Here is a 26,759-nt window from a genome sequence, read left to right as displayed (position 1 = left end):
CAAACTAGAGCCGAGCTTGCAAATGCAAACCAGTGAAGTGTTCATCTTATATTTGCATGCACAGTGGCTGCAGATAGGCAGGGCAGGAGCAGCTCTGTGGGTGGGGAGGTGGAGCCCGGCCCGGTGCCCGTGGGACTCGTACAGCAGAGCGAAAGCAGGAGAGACAGCGCCCCGGCCATGGTCTTGCTGCTCCTCGCCTTCCTGCACCAGCTGCACGCTCGGCCGCCCGGGCCAGGTAAGGGGATCGCCTCGGGGCAGCCACGAAAGGAGGAACGATCGGGGGTCTGACGACTGTCGTTTCCGTCTGATTCTGAAAAGGAAGGAAATGGGTTTCTAATAGGCTTCTGGGAAAAGAACGTTTGTTTGTTGGAGATACGCAGGATATAGACGTTTATTAAACGTGAAATCCTCCTGTTCTCCCTTTATACTCTGTAATAACAGCCAGTAATGGAAACCTGCCTGACACAGAAAGGAGGGTGGGGGAGTTACCTCAAAATTACAGTTATCAGGTGCCTTGGTCGGTCCCATTAGAGAAACCAGAGCTTCCAGAGGGCTGTGGAAAAGCAGGACTGGCTCAGCAGGGCCCCTGAGAACTGAAGCCTTAAGGTCAACTCTGATTTTGAGAGTGTAGAGCAAGGGCCGGAAGCCAGTCAGGTTTTCAGGATTACCCCCAATGAATATGCATCAGATCTATTTGCATGCACTCCTTTCATGCTAAAAGATCTCATGCATATTCGTGGGGTGTAATCCTGAAAACCCGACTGGATTCCGGCCCTCCGAGGAGGGACTTTGACACCCCTGGTGTAGAGAGAGGTCGGCCTTTGGTTTCAGCAGTTGCTGGGTGTGAGAATATCACAGATCTGTAACCAGAAACAGCATTTGAGAAAAAAAAATAACACTGGGTCTGACACCTCTCTAAAAGCGAAACAGGAAGGAAGGAGGGAGGGAGGGGGCCAGCTTTGAGATGCTTTTTGCTAGAGATGCCAGCTTTGTGGGTGCTTTAACACTCCACCCCTGGGCACTGTATATAAAGACATTTACCTCTGAATTAATACATATACAGTATATAAAAAATTTACCATATATACTCAAATATAAACTGACCCGGATATACACAGAGGTAACCTTTTCCCCCCCAAAAGAGAAAGAAAAAAGGTTGACTCGAATATAAAAAAAAAGAGAGGGGGGTTAATATTCAAGTGCAGTGCCTCGCCAGGCTCCGCACCCTGTTCCACCTCCCTCACTGCTCTGCATTCAGCCCCCTCTCTAACTCACTCCCCTGTCCTGCTAGTCTCTGCACCCAGCCCCCCTCCCTCCCTGCCAGGTTATGTACCTCCCCCCCTCCCCTGATGCCTTGCAGGCCTCCACCAGGGGCCAGGATAAGAGGGATCCCTCCCGCCTCCTGTCCAAGCCCGATTCTAATTATTTTTATCTCCCTCCCGCATATCTTAAGTATCCCTGGTGGTCCAGCAGTGAATCGTGGCAGGCGCAATCTTCCTTCGCTCCTGCCCCTACAGAGCCACTAGCTGATTGGCTGAGTTCTCCTCTAACCCTAATTCCACTAGATCCTCCCAAAAACTGAAACTATCATTCCCCTCTGTAAAAGGTATATCCCGCGTAGGAAAACTAGGAACATCCCTCCCCTTTAGAACCACAGAACTCTGGAACAACCTCACATCCCCGCTCAGAATTTCAAGCTCCCTCCAATCCTTCCGCAAACACCTGAAAACTTGGCTCTTTTCAAAAATCTAACACCTCCCGCTCTTTGTTACCCTGTCCCTCTTTATCTTCCTAGCTCCTTTCCTATAACCCTTCATTGTAGCTCCTTTTCAACCTAACCCTGTAAACCGTGCCGAGCTCTACGCTTGTGGAGATGGCGCGGTATACAAACCTAAGGTTTAGTTTAGTTTAGTTTAGTTCTCGCGGTCCCTTGAGAAAGCATGGTAGCAAATTAGCTAGCAGTTCTGCGCGGCTAGAAGCGAAGGACATTCGCTCCTGCTGTGATTCACCGCTGGACCATCAGGGATACTTAAGGTGCGGGGGGAGGTGGGAGGGAGAGAAAAATAATTAGAATCAGGCTGGGACAGGAGGTGAGAGGGATCCCTCCTGTCCCGACCACCAGGTCTCATGGCAGGCCCGGCAGAGACCTGCAAACAGATTCGGGACCCAAATATAAACCGAGACCATTGTTTAGGCCCAAAAATCTCAGTTTATATTTGAGTATATAGTGTTCCCCCAAACCAGGAAAAAGTAAAATGGACACTATCAGATTGATTTTGGGCGGTGCACATCCCTATCATCCCACTTCCCTCTGAATTTTTAGGCAGCAGAACGTATTTGTATCTTTAACAAGGTTGCCTTTATTCAGATAACTTGACTGACCGTTTTTCATTAATACACTTCAAAGCGATTTATAATTGCTTAAAGGCAAGGAGAAGCCCACGTAAAGAGAGAGCCGAAAGAAGCCAAAGATCAAGAGAAAGAGAAACAAAACCAGACAGGTCCCAGAGTTGGGGGGAGCCACTGGCCCCACAGTCAAGCCACAGGAAATGCTGGTAGGAATAACACAGGTTTTAGGTTCATTTTACACATTTGGAGAGTAGTTTTTTAAGAAGGTTCTCTCATTACTCAGTCTCCTCCTCGCCTTTAGCCGGTTGATGTAGTGTATCTAGATTTTCAGAAAGCTTTTGACAAAGTTCCTCATGAGAGGCTCCTGAGAAAATTAAAGTTCAGTTGTACATTAGGAATTGGTTATCAGATAGAAAACAGAGGTTAGGGTTAAATGGTCATTTTTCTCAATGGAGGAGAGTAAACAGTGGAGTGCCACAGGGAAAATTTGTCCCCATATCATTCTCTAGCTTAGTCTAGATTGAAAAGAGATGCCTATTTTTCTCTCTATCGGGGGATCTCAACCCACTTCGCAGGATAAAATCACCCAGTCAGGTTTTCTGGATGCTCCACAACGAATATGCATGAAATAGATTTACATAGAGCGGACATAGACAGTCGAGAGGAAGATTGCGGTTTTTTGGTTCCCTGATTTGGGGATTTTTTTTGTTATTTGATTTGTGTTCACTGGACACTTTTTGGGGATTGAGGCGTTCGGTAATGGCAGCCACCTCCAGCTGTACCCCAGTCGAAGAGCCTGCAGGGACGCCAGTTTTGAGATGTTTTATTTTTTTGTACAATTTCTTCTATGAATGAGTCTTCGGTATGCTGGTAGGGAAGGGAGGTTGTACTATGATGTAGCAGATGCAACCATTACCGTCTGGATAGTTGATTTCACTGACTAAGCACTTGTCATTTAATTTATTCAAATTTGTCTTATCAGTGATAGATCCATTGTATTATGGTTTTGTCTGCTACTCAGTCAAACCTGATGTAATGCTCACTCTTCGATTGCACAAGGTAGATTGTATATTCAAAGATTTCATACAGCCCTCTGTGTATGGTGGTGGTGGGGACGGAGTCGCATCAGATACAGTGGTACCTTAGTTTACGAGCATGATCCGTTCCAGGAACATGCTCGTAAACCAAAATGCTCGTTTATCAAAGCACAGTTCCCCATAGGATATAATGGAGACTCGGACAATTCGTTGCTACTGCTGCCAGCAACCGACATAAACATAACAGAACTGGGGCACTGGGGCTCTTTCCACAGCCAACCAACCTCACTGGGGCCTTGCATCTTTAACTTCTTTTTCGTTCAGTGCTTACATTCATGATGGCTTTCTCCTCCTTCATGCCGCAGTGCTCGTTTCAAGCTGTGGGCAACAGTTCCCATGTTCCCCCCACCGCTGACCTGGAAGCCCTCACTGTGCCGCGGTGCCTACCTTCATGCCGCAGTGCTCGTTCCAAGCTGCGGGCAACAGTTCCCATGTTCCCCCCACGGCCGACCCGGGAGCCCTCCCTGTGCTGCGGTGCCTACCTTCATGCCGGCTTTCTCCTTCTTGCCGCAGTGCTCGTTCAAAGCAGCGGGCAGCAGTTACCACGTGCCCCCCGCGGCCGACCCGGAAGCCCTCCCTCTGACGTCGCAACGTCAGAGGGAATGTCTCAGGGCCAGCCGCAGGAGGCATACAAGAGCTGCTGCCGCGGCCCAGAGCAAACACAGCAAGGAGGAGGGAGCCGGCAAGAAGGCAATCATCCAGGGGCGGCAGACGGAACAAACGCATTGCCCTCGAGCGGGCCGCACGGGGCAGCAGGTTGGACACCCTAAAAGGCAAAACTGAAGTGAAAGAGCATCAGAAAGCGTGCATTGCAAGGTATGGAGAGGGGTATGTGGGATGTTTTACTTTGGGACATGCTCGTATAGCGAGTCAAGCTCGGTTTACGAGTCACAAATTTTACAAATGTTTTACTCGTCTTGCAAAACACTCGTAAACCGCGGTACTCGTAAACCGAGGTTTGACTGTATATCCTTTTACCAAGGAGAATGCAATCTAAGGCCCTCTTTTACAAAGGTGCGCTAAGCTAAATCAACGCATGCACTAACCGCTAAGGCAGGGGTCCCCAAAGTCCCTCCTTGAGGGCCGAATCCAGTCGGGCATCATCGAAGCGGGCCGGCCTACCAAAGGCCCCGAGGCTGCCTCATGAAACCGCGCTAAAATACTGCTTAGGGGCAGCTATGTGCCAAAGTTAAAAGCATACAGATCGGCCGCTAGCCTACATAGAGGAAACATTTGCTGGAGAGGGAAGGAGGGAAGGGAGAAGGGGTTCTCCTGGACAAGGGAGGGGAAGGGGCTGCTGCTGACAGGGGAGAAGGGAAAGGGAAGGGACAAGAATTACTGTTGGATAAGGGGAGGAGGAAAGGGAGAAGGGGTACTCCTAGACAAGGGAGGGGAAGGGGATACTGCTGACAGGGGAGAAGGGAAAGGGAAGGGACGAGAATTACTGTTGGATAACGGGAGGAGGAAAGGGAGAAGGGGTACTCCTGGACAAGGGAGGGGAAGGGGCTACTGCTGACAGGGGAGAAGGGAAAGGGAAGAGAGTTACTGTTGGATAAGGGGAGGAAGAAAGGGGGAAGATACTGCTGGACAGGGGAGGAGGAACATTGGAAGGAAACAGCTGGCAGGGAGATTAGAGGAGGGGAAGGAGTCAGGATGGAATGGAGAGATCAGATGAGGGAAAGGGGAGAGACAGAGGAATGACAAGGTAGAGAGAGATTGATGCTGGGAAGGGGGTCAGATGAAAAATAAGGAAAGAGGGACAAAGATGCTAGATCTAGTGAAGAAGAGAGGGGCATAGATAGAACGCAAATACCATAAGGGAGGGGGAGGGGTAGAGGGCAGACAGTGGATGGAAGAGGCAGATGCTGGATTGAAGAGACAGAGGGCAGACGCTGGATGGAAGAGAGTGAAAAGACAATGAAAGCAGAAACCAGAAACGATAAAAGGTAGAAAAAAATAATTTTATTTCTATCTTTTGATTAGAATATATCAGATTTAAAATATGTATCCTGCTAGAGCTGATGTTAAACATAACTGGTGAGTGCAAAGCCCAGGCAGTGCGTCTTTAGCTTCCAGCTGGCTTAGGGCTCTCTCTGACCAGGAGGCAGTTGCCCTAGTTGCACTCCCCCTAACACCATTCCTGCCATGTGTGACTGCGGTATTCTGTTAGCATAATATTTGTGTAGCATTCTGTAATAATTTGGCTTATTCAGTTTTCTTGATAGTAGAGGGGATATATGTGAAGGGGAGGGGAGACGGGAGTTTTGTTGATTCTTGCCCTGTATTATTTATATTTATAAAATGACAATTGTACAGAATATTGTTTCTTTTTATACTTTAATAAAATATGTTCAATATAAAATCATAACTATTTGAGGCTTGTGCGGATGGGATCAGATGGTTAACAGGACCGAGCTCGCAGGGACGGGGCGGCAATGGGGTTTTTAAAAATTTCAGTCTTATTAGTTTGCCAGTCCACAAAATAATTATTTTATTTCCGCCGGTCCATAGGTGTATGTCCTTGTTCAGCAGGAACTTGTCTAACTTTGTCTTGAGTCCCTGGAGGGTGTTTCCCCCTATAACAGCCTCCGGAAGAGCGTTCCAGTTTTCTACCACTCTCTGGGTGAAGAAGAACTTCTTACGTTTGTACAGAATCTATCCCCTTTTAACTTTATAGAGTGCCTTCTCGTTCTCTCTACCTTGGAGAGGGTGAACAACCTGTCTTTATCTACTAAGTCTATTCCCTTCAGTATCTTAAACGTTTTGATAATGTCCCCTCTCAGTCTCCTCTTTTCAAGGGAGAAGAGGCCCGGTTTCTCTAATCTCTCACTGTACGGCAACTTCTCCAGCCCCTTAACCATTTTAGTCGCTCTTCTCTAGACCCTTTCAAGTAGTACCGTGTCTTTCTTCATGTACAGTGACCAGTGCTGGACGCAGTAATCCAGATGAGGGCGTACCGTGGCCCGGTACAGCGGCATGATAACCTTCTCCGATCTGTTCGTGATCCCCTTCTTTATCATTCCTAGCATTCTGTTCGCCCTTTTCGCTGCCGCCGCACATTGCATAGATGGCTTCATCGACATGTCGATCAGAACTCCCAAGTCTCTTTCCTGGGAGGTCTTTCCAAGTACCGCCCCGGACATCCTGTATTTGTGCATGAGATCCATCTAGCCCAGTTTCCTGTTTCAAACAGTGGCCAATCCAGGCCTCAAACATCAACCTTTCACCCTTCTCAGTTCAGAAAATAACACTGCGCAACAAATGTTAACTTTTTTTCTGGGGCAAGAAGAAACTGAAGTTTACTGTCTAGAATTTGACCTCCTGTGTATGAAAATAGCCTCTGTTTTCTCCTATCACGTATCGTTTTTGAGCCCATCGCAAATATTTATAGCATGAGAAGTCATAATGTAACGCATTGCGCCGATTTAAGAGCTCCTATAAATATTATTTTCTAGAATCGTTTTGCTGTTGAAGCGCGTTTACAAACGAGATTAGGAGCGTCTCTAATTAATGTCCAACAATAGTCAGCCAGCATTGATGAATTCCATCTGCCCCGATATCGTTTCTCTGTTGTAGCCATGTCCTGGTGAAACCTTTCTCCGTGCTCATCGCTAACACTACCAAGATTATCGTGAGGAAAAAATCCTGATGCGAGTGGAGAAAATGAATTTTTAGTGACAGGTTGCATTTGAGATCACAGAATGCTTTAAGCGTCGTCTCCACCATTTGGACATAGTCTGGTGCCTTCCTATTCCCCAGAAAATTCTCAAATCTATTCTTCAATGCTATCCATGTACTTTTCTCACTTTAGCTTAAAAATCTAATTTGAGGCAAACGGTTTTGATATGTCACAGATTGTTATAACATTTACTCCAAGCATTAGAAAATATAGCGAAAATGTTTTTGTTTTTTAATAAATCTTTATTCATTTTTAAAACTCACAACAAGTGTAATATAAAATACAATCATTTTATACTCTAACCTCACTTAATATATCATCAAATTTGAACTCTCATCAAATATTCCCCCTCCCTTATACCCAACAATTATTCATAAGCAAAAGAAATCATGAAATATTCCCCCCTTCCCCCCCCCCCCCCCCCCCGCTCTGGACGTGTATGAACAAAAGGGAAAAAATTAATATTTATTCTATGCAGTAATGCGAAAATGTTCATTTTTACATTATAATGCTCTTTTGCCAAAAATCAAAGGGTTATACTGAAAAATTAAGGTCAGTTTTGAATTCATGCCCCCAAACCTCTGTTGCACAGTATAACCAGTCCAGACACTTTCCTGTTCTGAAACATCTTTACGGGTGGCTTCCTCAGCACATTTGGAGTCTGGAAAATGAAATTGTAGATTAAAGTCCTCATTCCATATCCTCTCTCAAGCAGGTTGTCTTTTTCGTCTCCTCTCTTTCGCAGACTTGGGGGAATTTCCAGCATCTCACAAGGTGGCAGGGACTATTTCTGTTTCTACTGGAAACTATAGGCTTCTCAGTAAATTCGTGGGAGGGCACCGTGACGCTCCTTCCTGGAAAAGCTCACATACCCTGTAGCCAGAAGCGCATCCTCAGCTGGTTACGCTTTTCCAACAGATCGTCTTACTGCCTGAGTAAGGCACTCTTAAAACTTGATTTTGCGTAGCTTCATAAAAGGGGGCCTTAAATATTAGATTTTCTTTTTCAGAGAATGAATGTTTCTTGTGTGTTTGTTATTAGAGAATGACACGAGAACAAATTTGTTCCCATCCCCGCAGGAACTCAGTTTCCCCGTCCCGTCCCTGTTTGTTTTGTCACTGTCCCTTTCCCTGCCCCATTCCTGTAAGCTCTGCCCTAACTGCACAAGCCTCGAACACTTAGGATTTTAAAGCGTTTGAGGCTTGTGCAGATGTGGACGGAGCTTAGGCATTGGTGGAATGAGGCATTAAGACATCGCAATCTGAGCTCTAGAATGTTGCTATTTAGGATTTTCAAGTGTTTGAGGCTTGTGCAGATAAAGGCAGAGCTTAGGCATTGGTGGAATGAGGTATTATGACATCACAATCTGAGCAGATGAGGACGGAGCTTGCAGGAATGGGGCAGGGACAGGGAAAAAAACTCAACAGGACGGGAAAATGAGTTCCTGCTGGGATGGGAAAAATCTGATCCCGTGTCATTCTCTATTTGTTATCTTACCTATCACACATTGGCATCCATTTCTAGATATGTAATTTTATACTTGATTTTTTTTTTTTAAATTGTACATTGCTTTGGTTTATATGTTAAGTAAAGTGATTCATCAGATTTTAACTAGCATAGACATAGCCATACCTGACTGCACTGCTTGGGACTAGTAGTGGCAAAATACGTACTTCAGGCCCAGCAACTTGAAATGATTAGGAGAATTATTCCCTGTGCTTTTTTTTTCCAGATCATATACGGCAGCTCCAGCCTCCTCAGAATGTAACTTTGTTTTCGAGAAACTTTCGGGTGTTCTTGTCATGGGTCCCAGTAGACGGATACCCTCCTGGTGTGATGTATACAGTTCAAAGGTAAGAGCTTCCAACACCTCCTTTAGAATACTGGGGGTAAGTCCATAACGGAGTGCCAAAGGGACGAGGGGGTGCTGAGCTCGAATTCTATAAAGGCATCTGGGCGCCAAGATGTTGTTATAGAAAAATGGTGCAAATCTGCATCAATGCATTTACAGTTCGACACGCCCTCTTGCGCCATGTGAATAACGGACCTAAAAGTCCACAGCTTAGCACATAAGTTGCATGTGTAGATAGAAGTCCATCCTTACTGCCTTTTAGCTTATTTCCCTGACTTGAGGTTAGGGAAATCAACGCTGCGCTCTCACAAACCTCTGTGAACCGGACTGATTCTAGGAAAAGACCGTCTTACAGAAAAGTTAGAAATATTTGGGCTCACAGTGCTATTAGCCACTCAAATCTATATCAACTTCTTTCAAATACAGTGTTCCCCCGGTCGTTCGCGTTTGGCGGTCCTGGTCTTTCACGGTATTTTCCGACCGTGAACCGCCGACAAGGAGAAGATAGCGGGAGAAGCAGGAGAGAGCAGCTGGAACGCCGGCGAGTGCAGGAAATCACTCGCGGTATGCTCCGACCGCCTCTTCCTGCACTAAGTTGGGCCTTATCCAATCAGGAGCTGCTTTGACATGCAGCTCCTGATTGGATAAGGCCTGACTTAGTGCAGGAAGAGGCGGTCAGAGCATACCACGAGTGATTTCCTGCACTCGCCGCCGCTCCGGCTGCTCTCCCGCTGCCCTCTTCAGTCTCCCCCATGAAAAACCGTATTCGCGGTTTTTCAAGATTCGCGGGGGTTCCTGGAACGGAACCCCCGCGAATATCAGGGGAGTACTGTACTATTTAAAGTTATATCATGCCTTTTAGACAATATTTGAACTACACGTGGGGAATCTCAGAACGCCACCTGTCCGCTATCGTATCATGCAGTACAGTATGGCAGCACTCGTCACTGGCTCACCTAATCGTGTTTAAATTAACCTATGTTTTTTTTTCTATTTTTCAAAATTATAATTTAATGTCTTTGTTTAATATTTCTGCTCTTCATACTATTTCATATAATACTTAATAAATAAATAAATAATCTAGTAATTCGTATCAAAATCATTTCCAGGATTTCAATTCATCATAAATTATCTATTCCATGTTAGTTCTTTGTCATTTCAATGGATTTTCTAATTTTTAAATTCCCCTAAAGAACAATAACTTAACTTATTTGTTCAGTGTTGCTGTTACATTGCGCCCCACCAATGCGTTTCGTATCTTCATCAGGACGGGGGAAGTGCCTTAACAACTACATTTCAAACGTTTGCTTACTTGCGCTACGTCCAACCGAATGCGTTTTGATACGAATTATTAGATTATTTATTTATTTATTAAGTACAGTGGTTCTTCGGTTTACAAGTGCACCGGTTTGCGAGTGTTTTGCAAGACGAGCAAAACATTCGCAAAATCGGCGCCTTGGAAACCGAGCGTGCCTCGATTTGCGAGTGGAACCCCCCGTGATCCGGCACCCTCCCCCCGAGATCCGGCATCCCCTGCCGCGATTGGGCACCCCCTGTTGCGATTTGTCAACCCCCCCCCCCCCCCCCGCCGCTTCTTACTGTCATCTGGGCCTGGGCACCGGCATGTCCTGTGTGTTGGTGCCGGTGCCCGAAGATCGGCCTCCTGTTCTTGCTGGGCCTTGAGCATCTGCGCATGCTCAAGGCCTGCGAGTTCACGCTCTCTCCAAGAAATATTAAACAAAGGCATTAAATTATATTTTTGAAAAACAGAAAAAAACATAGGTTAATAAAAACACGATTGGGTGAGCCAGTGACGAGTGCTGCCACACTGTACTGCATGATACGATAGCGGACAGGTGGCGTTCTGAGATTCCCTATGTGTGGTTTAAATATTGTCTAAAAGGCATGATATAACTTTAAATAGTATTTGAAAGAAGTTGATATAGGTAGAAATGTTTGGGGGCATTCTGAGCAGAGAACTTGGTGTGGTCTATGGGGACCCTTCATCCCGAATAATTGGCTTTGCTTTACTCCATCTTGGATTCTTTTCTTTATTTTTGTTTTTTTCATATTTCCAGCTGGAGTCAAAAGAAGTGGCGATCGGCTTGCACAGACATCACTAGCGCAGAGTGTGAGATAACCTGTGTGGACAAATACGACTTATTGGATAAGTACAGGGCGCGTGTAAGGGCCTCCTCCCAAGGCCTGCCGTCCTCCTGGAAGGAAGCAAAGTATTTTGACTACCAAGAGGATAGTAAGTTGAACAAAGCAACTCATGGGCGCCTCTCCCATTGCCCTTATCTCTGAACCCTCTCACAGGGAAACAGGCGATAACTTTCTGAAGTGTTTTTTTTTTGGGGGGGGGAATATGGAAACTGGGAAATCGAGTAGCAGTCTCTGGAGAAATGAAGGAAGAATGAGAGTGTTTTAGTATGATTTGGAGTTGGGTCAAGAGATGGCAATTGCCATGTTGCTACCCAAAACCCCATCCTAGTATTTCATTTATTATATCTGTTGCACTTGATTAGTTCTCTCATCAAAAGGCTCAAGTTGCAGTCCAAACAATATAATTTTTTTAAACAACTATATATAACACAAAAAATTGTTTCAACCGAGCCCCAACCATCCCTAGTCACATAGCGACTGGAGTGATTTGGGCTTTCCCACCCAGACAGAGGTTGTGGGATGGTTTTATAAGACCACTTTAATCTGTAATCCAAAGTAGATGCACCACCGTATCCAGATGGCAGGTAATATTTGTCCATGATTAAAGAACGCAACGCTTTTTACCGTAATTTCCAACTGGGATCATCTCTTGCAGTTACAGCTACAGTTCCTCTTTATTTATATCTTCCTAGGTTTTCTCCCCTCCTTTCCCCTCTGTTTGGATCCCTCGGGCCACCACCCTTTCAATAAGCCAGTCTTGGATCTAGGGTATTGGGCTTGGGAAATCAAAGACTGAAGACGCTAAGACCCAAAATAGGCCACCAGCAGAGGTGGCAGAGGCTGTCTCTGGTAAAAGACGTGAGGGAGGGGACAGTTAGTGTCGGGGGTGTCCATGAGAATTTATGTGTGTCTGTATCCAATATGGGCAAATGTTGACTGGATAGGCCATTTAGGGGTTTTATCTCCTGCAATTTACTGGGTTACTTCTGTGGCTGAGGGGCACCAGACTGTGAATTCCTTTGGAACATGGAACCTATTGACCCTTGGTCAACTATTTGGTGCCAATATTGAGCAGTTGCTGGAACTTCCTTTAGCAGGGGCTCAGGAATGTTGGTTCCGTAAGTGAAACTGACCTTGAGAAGTTTCTCTTGTTCACAGACATTTCCTTTCCTCCCAAAGAAATCTAGGAAATATGTCAGGGCTCATAAGTGTTGCGCTATTGACCAGTAGCCACACAGGACAGAATTTTGTCAAAAATATTGACCTCCAAAAATATGCAAAACTGCTGGATAAGTAAACCTGGGGGTTCGCTCGGGGGGGTTAAAGCACGCTAGCTGGTGAGAGGATTCATGTAACTTGCTTTCTCTCCAATAATTTCCAGTGGAGTTGGGTCCACCTGAGCTGCAAGTGCTTCTTCATACGAAGACAGAACTGACCATTGGAGCCACTGTGTCCGTTCCAGACTGCCAGGAAATGAGGTTCCTTAATCTGAAATACAACCTGGGCTGGTGGAAAGCTGGAACCAGCGATCGCGTATGTACAGCTTCAGTATACCAGAAGCTTCTCTCATCGTATTTTACAGCCCTAGATGCCGTGTTACCAGAATGGCCCACCACCTTGACCTTGCCTTCTCCAACTGCTCTGCCACCAAATTCTGCACCTGAACTCTTCCCCACTCTGACCATTATCTGTTAACGTCCACAGCTCGTCGCCGTTCCTCCCAGACCTGGCCAATCACTACCTATACGTTTAGGAACCTTCAGGCTATTGACCCTGGCACCCTTTCCACCGCTGTCTCGCACCTTCCTTCTGTCAACGAAGCTGTCTTCTCCTATGACACCATTCTCTCCTCTGCCCTCGCTCTTCCCATTTTATGTCCTGTAAGGTGTGCTAAACCCCCAGCCCTGGCTGACCTCCAACATCTGCTACCTGCACACACATGCTGACATCATGCGCTTCAAATTCCTGTTGACATCCTTCCAGTCTGCCCTCTCACTTGCCAAGCACTTGCCCCCCTTCACTTCTTCTACGACAAGGTTCTCAAGTCTCACCTTGAGTTCTCAACCAGGTCACGTCCACCCACTCCCCTTCCAGCTGTCCTTTCTGCCGACCGCCGCTCAATCGCTGACACCTTTTGCTCCTTTTTTTTTTAAATCGCTGAAGAGGAAACTGGCCTTCTTCTCTCCTCCCAACCCACCATCTGCTCCTCCGATTCAATTCCTACCCACCTACTTGGTGCTCTCTCATCCTCAACCTATCACTCTTCACTGCAACTGTTCCTGATGCCTTCAAACATGCCATAGTTGCACCTTGCCTCAAAAAATCCCCATTAGACCCCCACGTCCCTCTCCAGCTATCGCCCCCATCTCCCACCTCCCCTTCCTTTGCAAGCTACTTGAATTTGCTGTTCAAATCCAAGTTGAAAGTCCACTTTTTCGAGGCTCTGAACTCCTAACTCCCACTCAGGGTAAAAATGACCTATTTCCATCCTACTATTCTCTCTGTAAGAAACTCCCCAATCCCTAAATGTTCTGTCTGTCTGTCCATATTAGATTGTAAGCTCTTCTGAGCAGGGACCATCTTATTACATTTGTACATGTCAAATGTACAGCGCTGTGTAGGCCGTTCAGCGCTTAAGAAATGATTAATAGCAGTTCTATAATGAACGGATAAAAGCGAGGAAAGGTGTAACCTACTGGATAGCGAATTAGGCTGAAAAAGAGGGTTCAAATCCAATCTCTGCCATCAAGATGCCTTATTTTGGGGGGACATCACTTTGGAACTTATTTTCAAAACAGAAGACTGGGACAGATGAATGTTTTTTCTTGCCAAATCCTTCCAATTTGTTATGTGAAAACCTATTTTCTAGAAGGATTTCTGTACTGTTCATCCGTAGTTTGTTTAGGGGGGAGGGAGGAGTGTGGGGGGGGGGGAAGGTGCCACTGCCCCAGACATCTAATTTCAAGTTTATTTAAAATTTAATATACCGTCCAATCAGCCTTCTAGGTGGTGTACGCTGTCACCCTCGCTACTGAATGGCAGATGTGGGCTTTGACCCCTCCCCCCCATCTTTGGTTTTCATCCCTCTGCATTTAACTCCTGGGGGTTTCTGACGCTGTGTTTAATGCCCTCCCTCTTTTCGGAAGAGTCCGGTAACTCTCTCTTCTTTTGCCCAGGACAGTTGAACTACACAAATAATGGCAATGTCACAATTAACAAGAGCAAATACTTTGGGAATTATTGCATGTCTGCAGGAACAACGTATGTCGGAGTGAAGACCTTCCAGAGCACCTATTCCGAGCCGCTATGTTTGGTACTGAGTGAAAGTAAGTGATGTTGGAAATCCAGAGTTCCCTTAGCATCTAGAGGGCTCTTCCAAAAGATCACGTAATTGGAGAATAAATGAGATACCTCCTGGCATAACTGGATACATCTAATATAATAAAGCCCTAAGCGCGCATGCGCACTCCCACCTGTGTGCTCCCGTTTTCCGTGCACTGTAGGGCACCACAGGGAGGAGTGCACATGCGCGAGAATCCCCCGAGGCGGATGTCGGCCGTGGCAGCTGTCAGCGGCTGCAGGCCGCTGAAGCCTGGCTGGAGAAGGACAAGGAGGAGCTGCGAGAACTCCGCAGAGGCAGGAGGTGAGGAGAGAGAGACAGAGACAGATGGATGAGAAGGACAGAGGGGCTACTAGGGGGACCAGGAGAGATGGTAGGGGATAGGGAGAGATAGACTTCAGGGAGTGTGGAGGGGGCAGGAGCGAGAGATGATCTTGGGGAAGGACAGAGGAGGACAGGAAAGGGAAAGATGGCAAAAGGAGTGAAACAGGGTCAGAGAGAGAGGGTAGAGGGTGTGAAAGGGGGAAAGGGAAAGATGGAAACGGTAGGATCACTGCTGCTTTGGGGCACTGCTTTGGGGCACTGAGGGAGGAAAGGTTGGTACGTCAGGACTGCTGCCGCCGCCTCGGGTAAGTAAAGACCCTGTCAGGAGGGCCAAAAGGGTACAAAGGAAATGGTGAAAGGTGAGGTGGTCAGACTGGGATCAGTGGGAGGCAGGGTCCGGGCATGATAGAGGTGGGGCATGGGTGGGGTCAGAGTCAGGGTTAGGGTATAGGTGGGGCTATTCTAGCACCCGTTATTGTAATGAATGTAACGGGCTAAAACACTAGTAAAAATATATTTATTTATTTTTTATTTATAATCATTTACCCGCCTCTTTTACTAAGGCACCCCAGTCAATTTAGGGTGCTCTAAATGCTCTACCGCGGCTTAGTAAAGGAGTACCTTAGTCCACCAATTATGTATTTACTTATTTTATTTATTTATTGCCCAAATATTCGTCTTTAGAATTGGGCTTGTTTGTTAAGGACATGTTAGGGATTGGGTTTTAGAGGATGACTCATTTAAGTTTATTATTCAAGTTTATTCATATTATTTGATAGAACGCTTTTCCAAATTACAAAGCGTTGTACAAAAGATAAAATAAGATTTAAAGAAATCACTTATACATAGTATATTAATCAAACATACAAGGGTAACTACTTTTAAAAACTACTAGAAACAATAGGAAAGTGGGGAAGAAATACAATTTTTTAAAGAAAAAGTACATAAAAGGTCGTACGAAAAGGCATTTTTTTCACACTTACCATTTATTATTTTTGATTCAAGTGCCGAGTTCAAGATTACCAGATTATTTAAAAGGTAATTCTATTCTGATTCCATTAAGATCGGTATGGAATAAATTATTGAAATTATGGAAATTTCATAAATTTGTGACAGATTTTTTGCCTATTCCAAGAAATAGTGATTTTTCTCCGGGTATGACTAATGTTACTTTTACACATTGGGCAAATAAAGGGGTTAAATTTATTTCTCAGCTTTTAGATGAGTCTGGGAGATTACGTAGATTTCCAGAACTTTCCTTAATTGTTGAAAGTGGTCCAGGGTCATTGTGTGGATATATGTAAATACAACATTATGTGAGTTAAATCATAAGAGGGGGGTCTTTCATTGGGTATGCGTGAAAGGATTTTAAATTTTTAAAATCAATTTAATGATGTTCCTATCTCTGTATCTTTGTTACATAAATTGTGGCGGTATTTGATTCCAAATAGAACATATGAGAATATTATACAAAAATGTTGTGATGAATTGGGAATTGAATTATCACATCAAGATTTTAGTCAAGCTATTCATCGTTTGCCTAAAATTATTACTGGATATGTTTGGAGAGAATGTATGTATAGAGTTTTGCATAGGGCATATTTCTCACAGGTACAAGCATTTCATGCAGGTTTAGTTAATTCTCCTATTTGTGTAAAATGTGAGAAAGTTTCTAATACTTTATCTCATGTGTTTAGGAAATGTCATCTTGTTAAATCTTTCTGGTCTGCCATCCTATTATTTTTAGGTTCATTATGGAATTGTCAATTGGTGGAATCTCCAAAAGAGGTGTTATTTGGTAAAGCAGCAGCTTGTGAGGGTTTTGGACAGGATAGATGTATTCTATTTCAAAAGGCATGTATGATTGGTCATAAATGCATATTGCAATATTGGTTACAGAAAGATCCTCCTAGTTACTGGCATGGGAGGAATCAATTACATCATTTAATTTTATTTGAGGTTTGGGAGGTTCCTAAATTTCCTAGAAGAACTCGTTTATTTTTAAAAATTTAGGACCCTTATATACAAAAATTATCTTTGAAAGCAAGAAGTATGATTCTTAATACTATACATTAAAGCTATGTAAATGTTCTTTGCATTTTTATATACTTGGTATTTCATGTCACCTTTCATTCTAGGGTAGGGGGAAACAGGAGGGATGATATTAATATGTGTTTAATTACTTGAACTGTATTTCTGTTTAATTCATTAATTATAATGTTGTAATATTAAAACAATGGGGGAAGAAATAAGGGGAGAAGAGGGTAAGGGGGGTTGAAAATTTAGGGAATGTTTTGAGAGATGTAATAGGTAGTTTGAAAAATTTATTTTGAAGGAATGATAAATATATATTAGAAATTAATATGGTAAATTTAAATGTAATGACTATTTTACTGTATTATATTATTATATATTTATTTCATTTCTTCAATAAAATGTTTAAATTAAAATAAAAGAATGAGGGGGGACGGGTAGGGGGGAAAGGGATGGAATCATAGGGGAGTAGAAAGGAATGGATTAGGTTTTTTGGAAATTTAATTTGGAGGAATGGTAGAAATATGTATGGAAATATTATTATTGTGAATCTAATTGTAATGACTATTTCTTTGTATTATATTATTGTTTATCCCAGGACAAGCAGGCATGATATTCTCACATGTGGGTGACGTCATCTACGGAGCCCCAGCGCGGACAGCTTTTCAAGCAAACTTGATTAAAGTTTCAAGTTTGCACACTGCACCACGCATGTGCATGCCTTCTCGCCCACTAGAGGGCGCATCCCACCTCGTGGTCCTCAGTTCAATTTTTTCCGCGGAGCCAGAAAGCCCGGTGGATTTTGAGCTCCCTTTGCCTGCCTTTCTGTCACCGCGTCTGGATTCTTTTCGGTCGCTGTGCTTCATATTTTTGTTTTTCGTGTCGTTATTGATCCGTTTTTGAAAAAAAAAAAATATATATTTTACTTTTCGTTAGGCTCCGGGGGCTCCCGGCAGCCGTGGCCGCGGGACGTCGGTCGTTCCCGGCCTGTTTCGTTGTTCATGTCCCGTCCTGTGACGGGCTTTAAGAAATGCAGCCGGTGTGAGCGGTTGCTGTCTATTACTGACCCCCACCGGTGGTGCATAATTTGCCTGGGCCCCGATCATCCTACGGCCTCCTGTGACCGCTGTTCTACGTTCCAGCCCAAAGCTCTCCGCCGCCGACGGGCGAGAATGGCGGAGTTGTTTGCTGTTGACCCCGCGCCTGTGAAGGCCTCGACGTCGGCCTCGGCTTCGGCCCCGGCCTTGACCTCGGGGGCCTCGGCTTCGCCTCGTCCCTCGACCTCGAAGTCGACGTCGGGGACAAAACCTCGGGTAAGTCCTCCTTTCCATCCCCTACAGGGCCTGCTAAGAAGCCATCCTCGGCTCCTGCCGCGGCGGGTGGGTCGTCCTCGGCCCCGCCTAAAACTCTGGCCTCGCACACCCCGAGGGAATACTCGAGACCGAGGTCGCCCTCCAGGGAGCGTGCCCCGACCTCGGACCTCCTGACCTTCGTCGGGATTCCGGCCTTTCAGGACCTCCTTCGAGCCCTAATTTCGTCGGAGCTGTCGGGGGCCCTGGAACAGCTGCAGCAGGCTTCGGCCCCGACTGCTTCGACCTCGGAGGCCCCGACCTCGGCGACCTCGGCCTCGGGTATCGGGGCTCCACCGACCTCGGCCTCGGTTTTACCCTCGACCTCGGCCTCGGGGGCACCGCCTGAGCGCAGCGTGCGGTCCCGGGACAAGATGCGGCGGGTGCGACGTATTTCCTCCTCCTCCTCCTCGAGGTCCTCCCGGGGCTCCTCGCCCTCGACTCGGCCTCGGACGAGGCGCCAGCCGAGGAAGCCGAAGCGTTCGCGGGGCTCTCCTCGGCGGCGTGATCGTTCCTCGCCGCTCGGGGGCGAGGCGTTGCAGGTGTCGGAGTTGCGCCTCGATAACCCGAGGCTTCTCCGGTCCCCTGCTAGAAGGGTTTCCCGTGACTCCTCACCGAGGAAAAGGGAGAGTGCCCCCGTTCCCCGGACTCCGGGTACCTCGCCTAGAGGCTCTTCGGGGCGGAGACGTTCTCCTACCCCCTCGAGGCTTTTGGAGCTGACTTCGTGGGGCTCGGGGTCCGGCAGAGAACCCCATTATTCTCACGAGGCTTCTCCCCTTTCTTCGGCGGTAAGGTCGAGAACCCCTTCACCGCCCGCCAGGCCGTCCTCTTTTTCCACCTTTGTGCAGGACATGGCCCGAGCCCTGGGGTTGGACCTCATGGCGGGTTCCCAGTATACGAAGGAATTCCTGGAGGAGCAGGACCTCCCCACTCCACCTAGGGAGGCCCCTCGGCTCCCCTTAAATAAGGTCCTCCTACAGACCTGGCTGAAAAATCTAGCTAACCCTCTTACAGTCCCGTCCGTCCCGTCCAAGATGGAGTCGAAATACAGGACGGTACCTACCAAGGGGTTTGAGAAGGCGCAACTCTCCCACCAGTCCTTACTGGTAGAGTCTGCCCTGAAAAAAACGCAACCCTCCCGGGTTTCTGCGGCGGTTCCACCCGGCAGGGAGGGTCAGACCCTGGACAAGTTTGGCCGTCGCCTCTACTCTAATTCCCTGATGGCCACCAGGGTGCTAAATTATGCCTTCACCTTCTCCTCATATCTGCGTGGCATGGTGAAGGACCTCCCTCAATATCGTGACTCCTTACCGGACTCCCAAAGGGCGGGATTTGACAAATTTATGTCCAACCTGTCTCAATTGCGTTTGTACCTTTTTCATGCTGTGTACGATGCATTTGAGCTGGTTTCGAGGGTGTCGGCCTTCGCAGTGGCCATGCGCCGTCTGGCCTGGCTTCGCACCCTCGATATGGACCCAAACCTGCAGGAACGTCTTGCAGACTTACCTTGTGTGGGGTCCGAGTTGTTTGATGAGTCTTTAGAGGCGGCGACCAAACGGTTGTCGGAACAGGAGCGCTCGTTGGCCTCCTTGGTCCGTCCCAAACCTAGGCCCCCGCCGCAGAAACCTTTCCGTCCCCCTCCGAGGCGGTATCCCCAAAAGTCAACCCCGGCTTTCTCTAGGCCGCCGCCTAGACGCCCATCTCAGCGAGGCAGAGGGGGACAGACGCAAGCCCCGGCGCAGGGTCCTTCCAAACCCGCGCCCTCCTTTTGACGGGCTGAGCGGATGGGGCAGGTTCCCCTCCGCGATCGCACAGGAACCCCTTCCCATAGGGGGGCGTCTCCGGTCCTTCTATGCGGCTTGGACCGAGATCACATCCGACGCTTGGGTGCTCCGGATCGTCTCCGAGGGCTACTCTCTCAATTTTTTGTCGGCGCCGCCGGATCAACCTCCGGGGGCTTCCCCTTACAATCGGGCCCAACTTCCCATCCTTCTGGCCGAAGCCAAGGCCCTGTTGAAGCTTCGGGCGGTGGAACCAGTACCCCACGACCAGCGGGGGACGGGCTTTTACTCCCGTTACTTTTTGGTCCCAAAAAAGACCGGGGACTTACGCCCCATACTGGGCCTCAGAAAGCTCAACAAATTCCTGGTCCGGGAGAAGTTCCGAATGCTATCTCTCCCGGTTTTATATCCTCTCTTGGAGGAAGGGGACTGGATGTGCTCCCTCGATCTGAAGGAAGCATACACCCATGTTCCGGTGCATCCCGCCTTCCGAAAATTTTTACGGTTCCAGGTGGGAGAACTGCACCTTCAGTACAGGGTTCTTCCCTTCGGCCTGGCCTCGTCCCCTCGAGTCTTCACGAAGTGTATGGTAGTGGTCGCGGCAGCCCTGAGATCTCGTGGGCTTCATGTTTTCCCGTACCTGGACGATTGGCTGATCAAAGCCCCGACCAGGGAGGGGGTTATCTCAGCGACCCGACAGTCTATCACCTTCCTTCAACGACTGGGGTTCGAGGTAAATTTTCCCAAGTCGCAGTTATCCCCGGCCCAGTCACTTCAGTTTATAGGCGCTGTGCTGGACACAGTGCGCCTACGTTCGTTCCTCCCGCCTCCTCGGTTGGAAGCCTTGGTTCGGCTGGGCCATCTGGTCTCTCAACTGCCTGTGGTGTCGGCCCAGCGCATGATGATACTACTGGGCCACATGGCATCGACGGTCCACGTCACTCCGTTTGCCAGGCTCCACCTGAGAATTCCTCAGTGGACCCTGGCCTCCCAGTGGCGCCAGGATTGCGATCCGGTGTCTCGTCTCATTATGGTGACTCCTTCTTTCAGACGATCGCTCCGTTGGTGGACCGACTCTTCCAATCTTTCCGGGGGTTTGCTATTTCTCGTCCCTCCATATCGCAAGGTTCTGACCACGGACTCCTCGGAGTACGCGTGGGGGGCCCACCTCGACGGTCTACGGACCCAGGGTCTGTGGTCGACGGAAGACCGTCGCTGTCACATCAACGTGCTGGAACTTCGTGCCATCTTTCTGGCGGTTCGAGCGTTCGCCCACCTACTCCACGATCAGGTAGTCCTCGTTCGCACGGACAACCAGGTGGCGATGTACTATGTGAACAAGCAAGGTGGGACGGGCTCTTGGCCCCTCTACAGGGAGGCACTTCGCCTTTGGGAGTGGGCGATCTCCCAGAACATCTTCCTACAGGCGGTCTATATCCAGGGAGACCGGAACTGCTTGGCAGACAAGCTCAGTCGGCTTCTTCAGCCGCACGAGTGGTCTCTCAACTCCAGAGTCCTGCGCGAAGTCTTCGACCGCTGGGGGACCCCACAGGTGGATCTGTTTGCCTCTCCGGAAACTCGCAAACTGCCCCGGTATTGTTCTCGAATGTACTCCCTGGACCGTCTGGAGGCAGATGCCTTTCTTCTAGACTGGGGAGGGAGGTTCCTGTATGCGTTTCCTCCCTTTCCTCTGATCATGAGAACGTTGGTGCGTCTCAAATCATCCACGGCCACTATGATTCTCATTGCGCCTCGGTGGCCTCGTCAACACTGGTTCTCCCTGCTTCTTCAACTCAGTGTCAGGGAACCTCTGGTTCTACCTGTGTTTCCCTCTCTGCTATCTCAGAGTCGGGGTTCGCTGTTGCATCCCAATCTTCAGTCCTTACACCTGACCGCTTGGTTCCTTTCCCCTTAACTTCGGTCCAGGTTTCTCAGTCGGTGAGGGAAGTTTTGGAAGCCTCGCGCAAGGTCTCGACCAGACTTTGTTATTCCCAGAAGTGGACCAGGTTTTCCTCCTGGTGTTCCTCACGTCATCTGGATCCTGATTCTGTCCCAGTGTCTTCGGTACTGGACTATTTGTTACATTTGTCTAATTCCGGCCTGAAGACGACATCTGTCCGGGTACATCTCAGTGCCATTTCGGCTTTCCATCAGCACTTGGATGGACGTTCTCTTTCGCTTCATCCTCTGGTGACGCGGTTCATGAAGGGTCTAATCAATGTTTGTCCCCCTCTGAAGCCTCCTCCTATTGTTTGGGATTTGAATGTTGTCCTTGCTCAACTGATGAAACCTCCCTTTGAGCCTATTGACAAGTCTCTCCTGAAATTCCTTACTTGGAAGGTGGTATTTCTGATTGCTCTCACATCTGCTCGAAGGATTAGTGAGTTGCAAGCTTTGGTTGCGGATCCACCTTTCACTGTGTTCCATCATGACAAGGTGGTTCTTCGCACCCATCCCAAATTTTTGCCTAAAGTTGTGTCTGATTTCCACCTCAATCAGTCCATTGTCCTTCCTGTGTTCTTTCCTAAGCCCCACTCCCATCCTGGCGAGACGGCGCTTCACACGCTTGATTGTAAGAGGGCGTTGGCATTTTATCTCCAACGTACCAGGTCTCATCGGAAGGTTCCTCAAATGTTTTTGTCCTTTGATCCTAATCGTTTAGGACACCCTGTTTCTAAGCGCACCTTGTCCAACTGGTTGGCTGCTTGTATTTCTTTTTGCTACGCTCAGGCTGGTCTCCCGCTCTCGGGTCGAGTCACGGGGCATAAGGTCCAGGCGATGGCAGCTTCGGTTGCTTTCCTCCGATCCACTCCTATGGAGGACATATGTAAAGCTGCCACTTGGTCTTCGGTTCATACGTTCACCTCCCACTACTGTCTGGACTCTTTGTCCAGAAACGACGGCCGGTTTGGCCAGTCGGTGTTACGTAATCTGTTTTCCTAAATTGCCATCCTCCCACCTGCCCGTTTTTGGTTGGCTTGGAGGTCACCCACATGTGAGAATATCATGCCTGCTTGTCCTGGGATAAAGCACAGTTACTTACCGTAACAGGTGTTATCCAGGGACAGCAGGCATATATTCTCACAACCCGCCCACCTCCCCGGGGATGGCTTCTTTGCTGGTGATGGAACTGAGGACCACGAGGTGGGATGTGCCCTCTAGTGGGCGAGAAGGCATGCACATGCGTGGTGCAGTGTGCAAACTTGAAACTTCAATCAAGTTTGCTTGAAAAGCTGTCCGCGCTGGGGCTCCGTAGATGACGTCACCCACATGTGAGAATATATGCCTGCTGTCCCTGGATAACACCTGTTACGGTAAGTAACTGTGCTATTTTTACTTGATTCCTTCAATAAAATGTTATAAACTAAGGGCTCCTCTTATCAAGCCGCGCTAGCGGGGTTAACATGCGTGACTTTTCATCACGCGTTAACCCCTGCGCTAGCCAAAAACTACCGCCTGCTCAAGAGGAGGCGGTAGCAGCTAGCCCGGCTTGATAAAAGGAGCCCTAAAAGTATTTCCATGTAATTTCACAGTGTCCCCCTAGTCTTTGCATTATTTGAAAGAGGGAAAAATTAATAATTCACCCTTAATGGTTGTATGAGATTTAAGGATAAACATGACTTATCCTGTTGCTGTTTTCATATTCAGAGACCAGATGGGAAGTTCCTGTTATAATGGGCGTGATGCTGGTCTCACTGCTTACCCTTCTTACTACCTTGGTTTCTCTTTACTTCTATGCCTTTAAAGCAGGCGGCATAAGATCACCCAAAGCTTTGGTATGTATTTAAAGGGAAGGGGTGGGGGACTGTCTCTTTCTGGTTCTGGGTGGGGTTTTTTTGTCCTTTTCTGTAGTTAGTTAACAAAATTTATAATGCGCCAATCAACTATAGGCAGATTACAAAGGACTGCATTCTACCTGCACCTAAGTTAAATGCAAAAAGCCATTTAAAAGGGGTTTAAAAAAAAAATTCAAGGTGCCTACCAGTGCCTAAAAAAATGGCCCTTGTATCACACCTACGGAGGGACCTTGGGGTGATTGTGTCTGAGGATCTAAAGGCATCTAACCAGTGTGATAAGGCAGTGGCTGTAGCCAGAAGGAGAAATAACCAGCAGAAAAAGGGAGGTGTTGGTGCCCCTATATAGGTCATTGGTGAGGCCACACTTAGAGTATCGTGTTCTTTTTTGGAGGACATATCTGGCAAAGGATATAAAAAGACTTGAAGCGGTCCAGAGGAAGGTGACAAAAATGCTAAGGGGTTTGAACCAAAAGAAGTACGAGAAGAGACTGGAAGACCTAACTATGTATACTCTGGAGGAGAGGAGGGACAGGGGAGCTATGATACAGACGTTTAAATACCTGAAAGGTATTAATATAGAGCCAAATCTTTTCCAAAGAGAAAATGGTAAAACTAGAGGGCATAACTTGAGGTTGCAGGGAGGAAGACTCGGGAGCAATGTTAGGAAATTCTTTTTCACAGAGAAGGTGGTAGATGCCTGGAATGCCCTCCCGAGGGAAGTGGTGGAGAGGAAAACGGTGATGGACCGTTCAGGGCTTTATCTGCCGTCATTTACTATGTTACTATGCCTAATGCCATTTTAAGTGTGTCTAACACCGGAAGTGGGGTTAGGCATCAAATAAATTACCTCCGTAGGTGTGATTTACATGAAAGGTAGATGCTGGCCATGCGGACCTTGAAAACTCTAGCCTACATTTCCAGCACTTTCCCGAAGGCGTGATTCTATAAACAGTGTCACTGCGTGATTGTCACACGATCGACAGCTGTTTTTAAGGCGTATAAATGAGCAAAAACATTTCAAAAGTCAGATTAAACAATATTGTTTTCTAAAATTTCAACAAGGTACTTTGAGACTTTAAGAAAATTAATGTATGGGCAAAAGAATCCAGTACTTAGTCTACATTTAACCCTCCTTTGATTTCTTATATCCCTCCATCAGGATTTTGCAAAGATCACAACTGTCCCTCACAAGCAACCAGAAGAACACGAGGGATCGGTATTAAAGGAATATTTGGTTTGCACAGTTGACCAGTGCACTTTCTTGGCTCCATCATTGTTGGAGGGGGAGGATAGTGAGGAAGATGAAGGTACCTATGGGGAATACACAGAAAAACATCAAGTCCTACCCGTGGAAGAATGCATCAAGAGTGAGACAGACTCTCAAGGGCTTCTGTCTTCTGCATCAGACTCGGGATACTTTCAAGACTTAAAGGAGCTTGGGTTTCTCCATTTTGGGTTGGGGGACAGGGACCAAGAGGGACCTTCTATATTTCAAGAAAGCAGAGCATTGCGAGATCCCAGCAGTTGCCAAAGCATAGAGGAGCCTTTGAATTTTGGAGACTCTTCGCAACCCAACAGGTCTCCGGATTGGTCCCAGTTGCCAACCAGGTTTCATGACTTTATTACGTCACCCGCTGCACGGTGCTTCCCAGCAGGAGATGGGAGCGAAGCTCAGTCGCCACCGTGCCTCGGTAGAGCAGCCCTTCTCGCGCGCCAGACGGATGACGTGCTTCCTGGTGTATGCAAGGGAATTTGCTTTCAAACATTACAGCTGGCTGAAGACAGTGGCCAAACAGGTTGTTCCACCTGTGGAACCGATGCCGAGATGGTGAAGGACACAGCAGAGCTGACCCAACCAATAACACTGGGTGGAAACACTGAGGAAGATACAAGAGCAGAAGATATCAATGTGGACCTCAAAACAGAAGTCCAACAGAATGGCGTATGTCAAAGTCATTATATGTCAAGAAATGGATGACCGACATGGGCTCAGAGTCGCAGAAGGAGTGGATGTATCCGAGGAGCAGCGATCTAATAACGTCCCGGATAATTCTTAATGCCTTATTATTCATAAATATTACCAGCCGCTGGATTCTATATGCTATATTAGCAATTGTAACATATTTGTATATCAAATATCATTTATAAAATGTTTATTTTTTTTAATACATTTATTTATTTGTATTTATTAACTGTCTTTTTATGAAGAGATTCACCCAAAGCGGTTTACAATACACTGAATAGGAGGGTCACAATCCGTGGTACCTGGGGCAGGCTGGGATTGAACTCATAACCTCAGGGTGCTGAGGCTGTAGCTTCTAAAGCTAATAATAAGAAAATGCTTATATTTATATTACGGTTCATAATCATTAGCTCGCAAGACAAATGCGCGCAGGGGGCATTTGACTTGCCACCTTATATTACACGTCATCCAGTGTGCTAGGTAGATTACGGTACACATGAAAACATACGTAATGAAAACAAATAAAATCACATCTTATTAAAACCAGCTTCTGCCAGTATGTTTCTCAAGGTAAATGTATAGTCTCCTAATCTTAAGCATGGTTTGTTTGATCAGTTCCATAACGCAACTGAAATAGCGAAAGACCTCAACGCTATAAGATTTTCAGTAAGAGTCAAAGCTTGAGGCCAAGGGTTCTGGCTAAGGGGCTGGATAGGAGTGGACGCAGAGGGGTGTAAGAAAAGGAAACCATTCTTAGAAAGGAAGGTGGATGCTTGGAATAGTCTGCCGGTGAAAATGAAAGGTAGCGATCGTCCAAGGAGTTTAAGATAGGCGCAGACTTTGCTTAGCTGTTTCCTCCTACTTCATGGATAAAAACAACAGACTGTGGGTGTGGATATCGCTCTTCACTTTTAAAAATACAAATAAAAGTCTGAATTAGTAATACACATATGCTGAGGAAAGTGAGATCGTACTTTCATCATTCTCACTTCATCGTCCTTGTTCAATCCACCATCCTCTCTAGACTG

The 26,759-nt window shown here is 47.0% G+C and overlaps 1 protein-coding gene across 2 annotated transcripts; it reads left to right on the top strand.

Moving 5' to 3' along the window:
- IFNLR1 (interferon lambda receptor 1) lies at nt 1–25,938 on the top strand. Of its 2 annotated transcripts, XM_033957006.1 has the most exons (7): nt 4–235; nt 8,858–8,978; nt 11,056–11,231; nt 12,525–12,676; nt 14,325–14,469; nt 23,620–23,747; nt 24,928–25,938. In XM_033957006.1, exons 1-7 carry the CDS (start codon nt 178–180, stop codon nt 25,744–25,746), a joined length of 1,599 nt encoding a protein of 532 aa, XP_033812897.1. In that variant the 5' UTR covers nt 4–177; the 3' UTR covers nt 25,747–25,938. The 2 variants fall into 2 exon arrangements, with proteins under 2 accessions (XP_033812898.1, XP_033812897.1); XM_033957007.1 differs by lacking the exons at nt 12,525–12,676; nt 14,325–14,469 and having other exon boundaries at nt 1–235.
- The last annotated feature ends 821 nt before the right edge of the window (nt 25,939–26,759 follow it).

This window comes from Geotrypetes seraphini, chromosome 8 (genome assembly GCF_902459505.1).
Source record: "Geotrypetes seraphini chromosome 8, aGeoSer1.1, whole genome shotgun sequence".
Lineage (NCBI taxonomy): Eukaryota > Metazoa > Chordata > Amphibia > Gymnophiona > Dermophiidae > Geotrypetes > Geotrypetes seraphini.
This window is presented reverse-complemented; position numbering and strand designations above follow the sequence as displayed.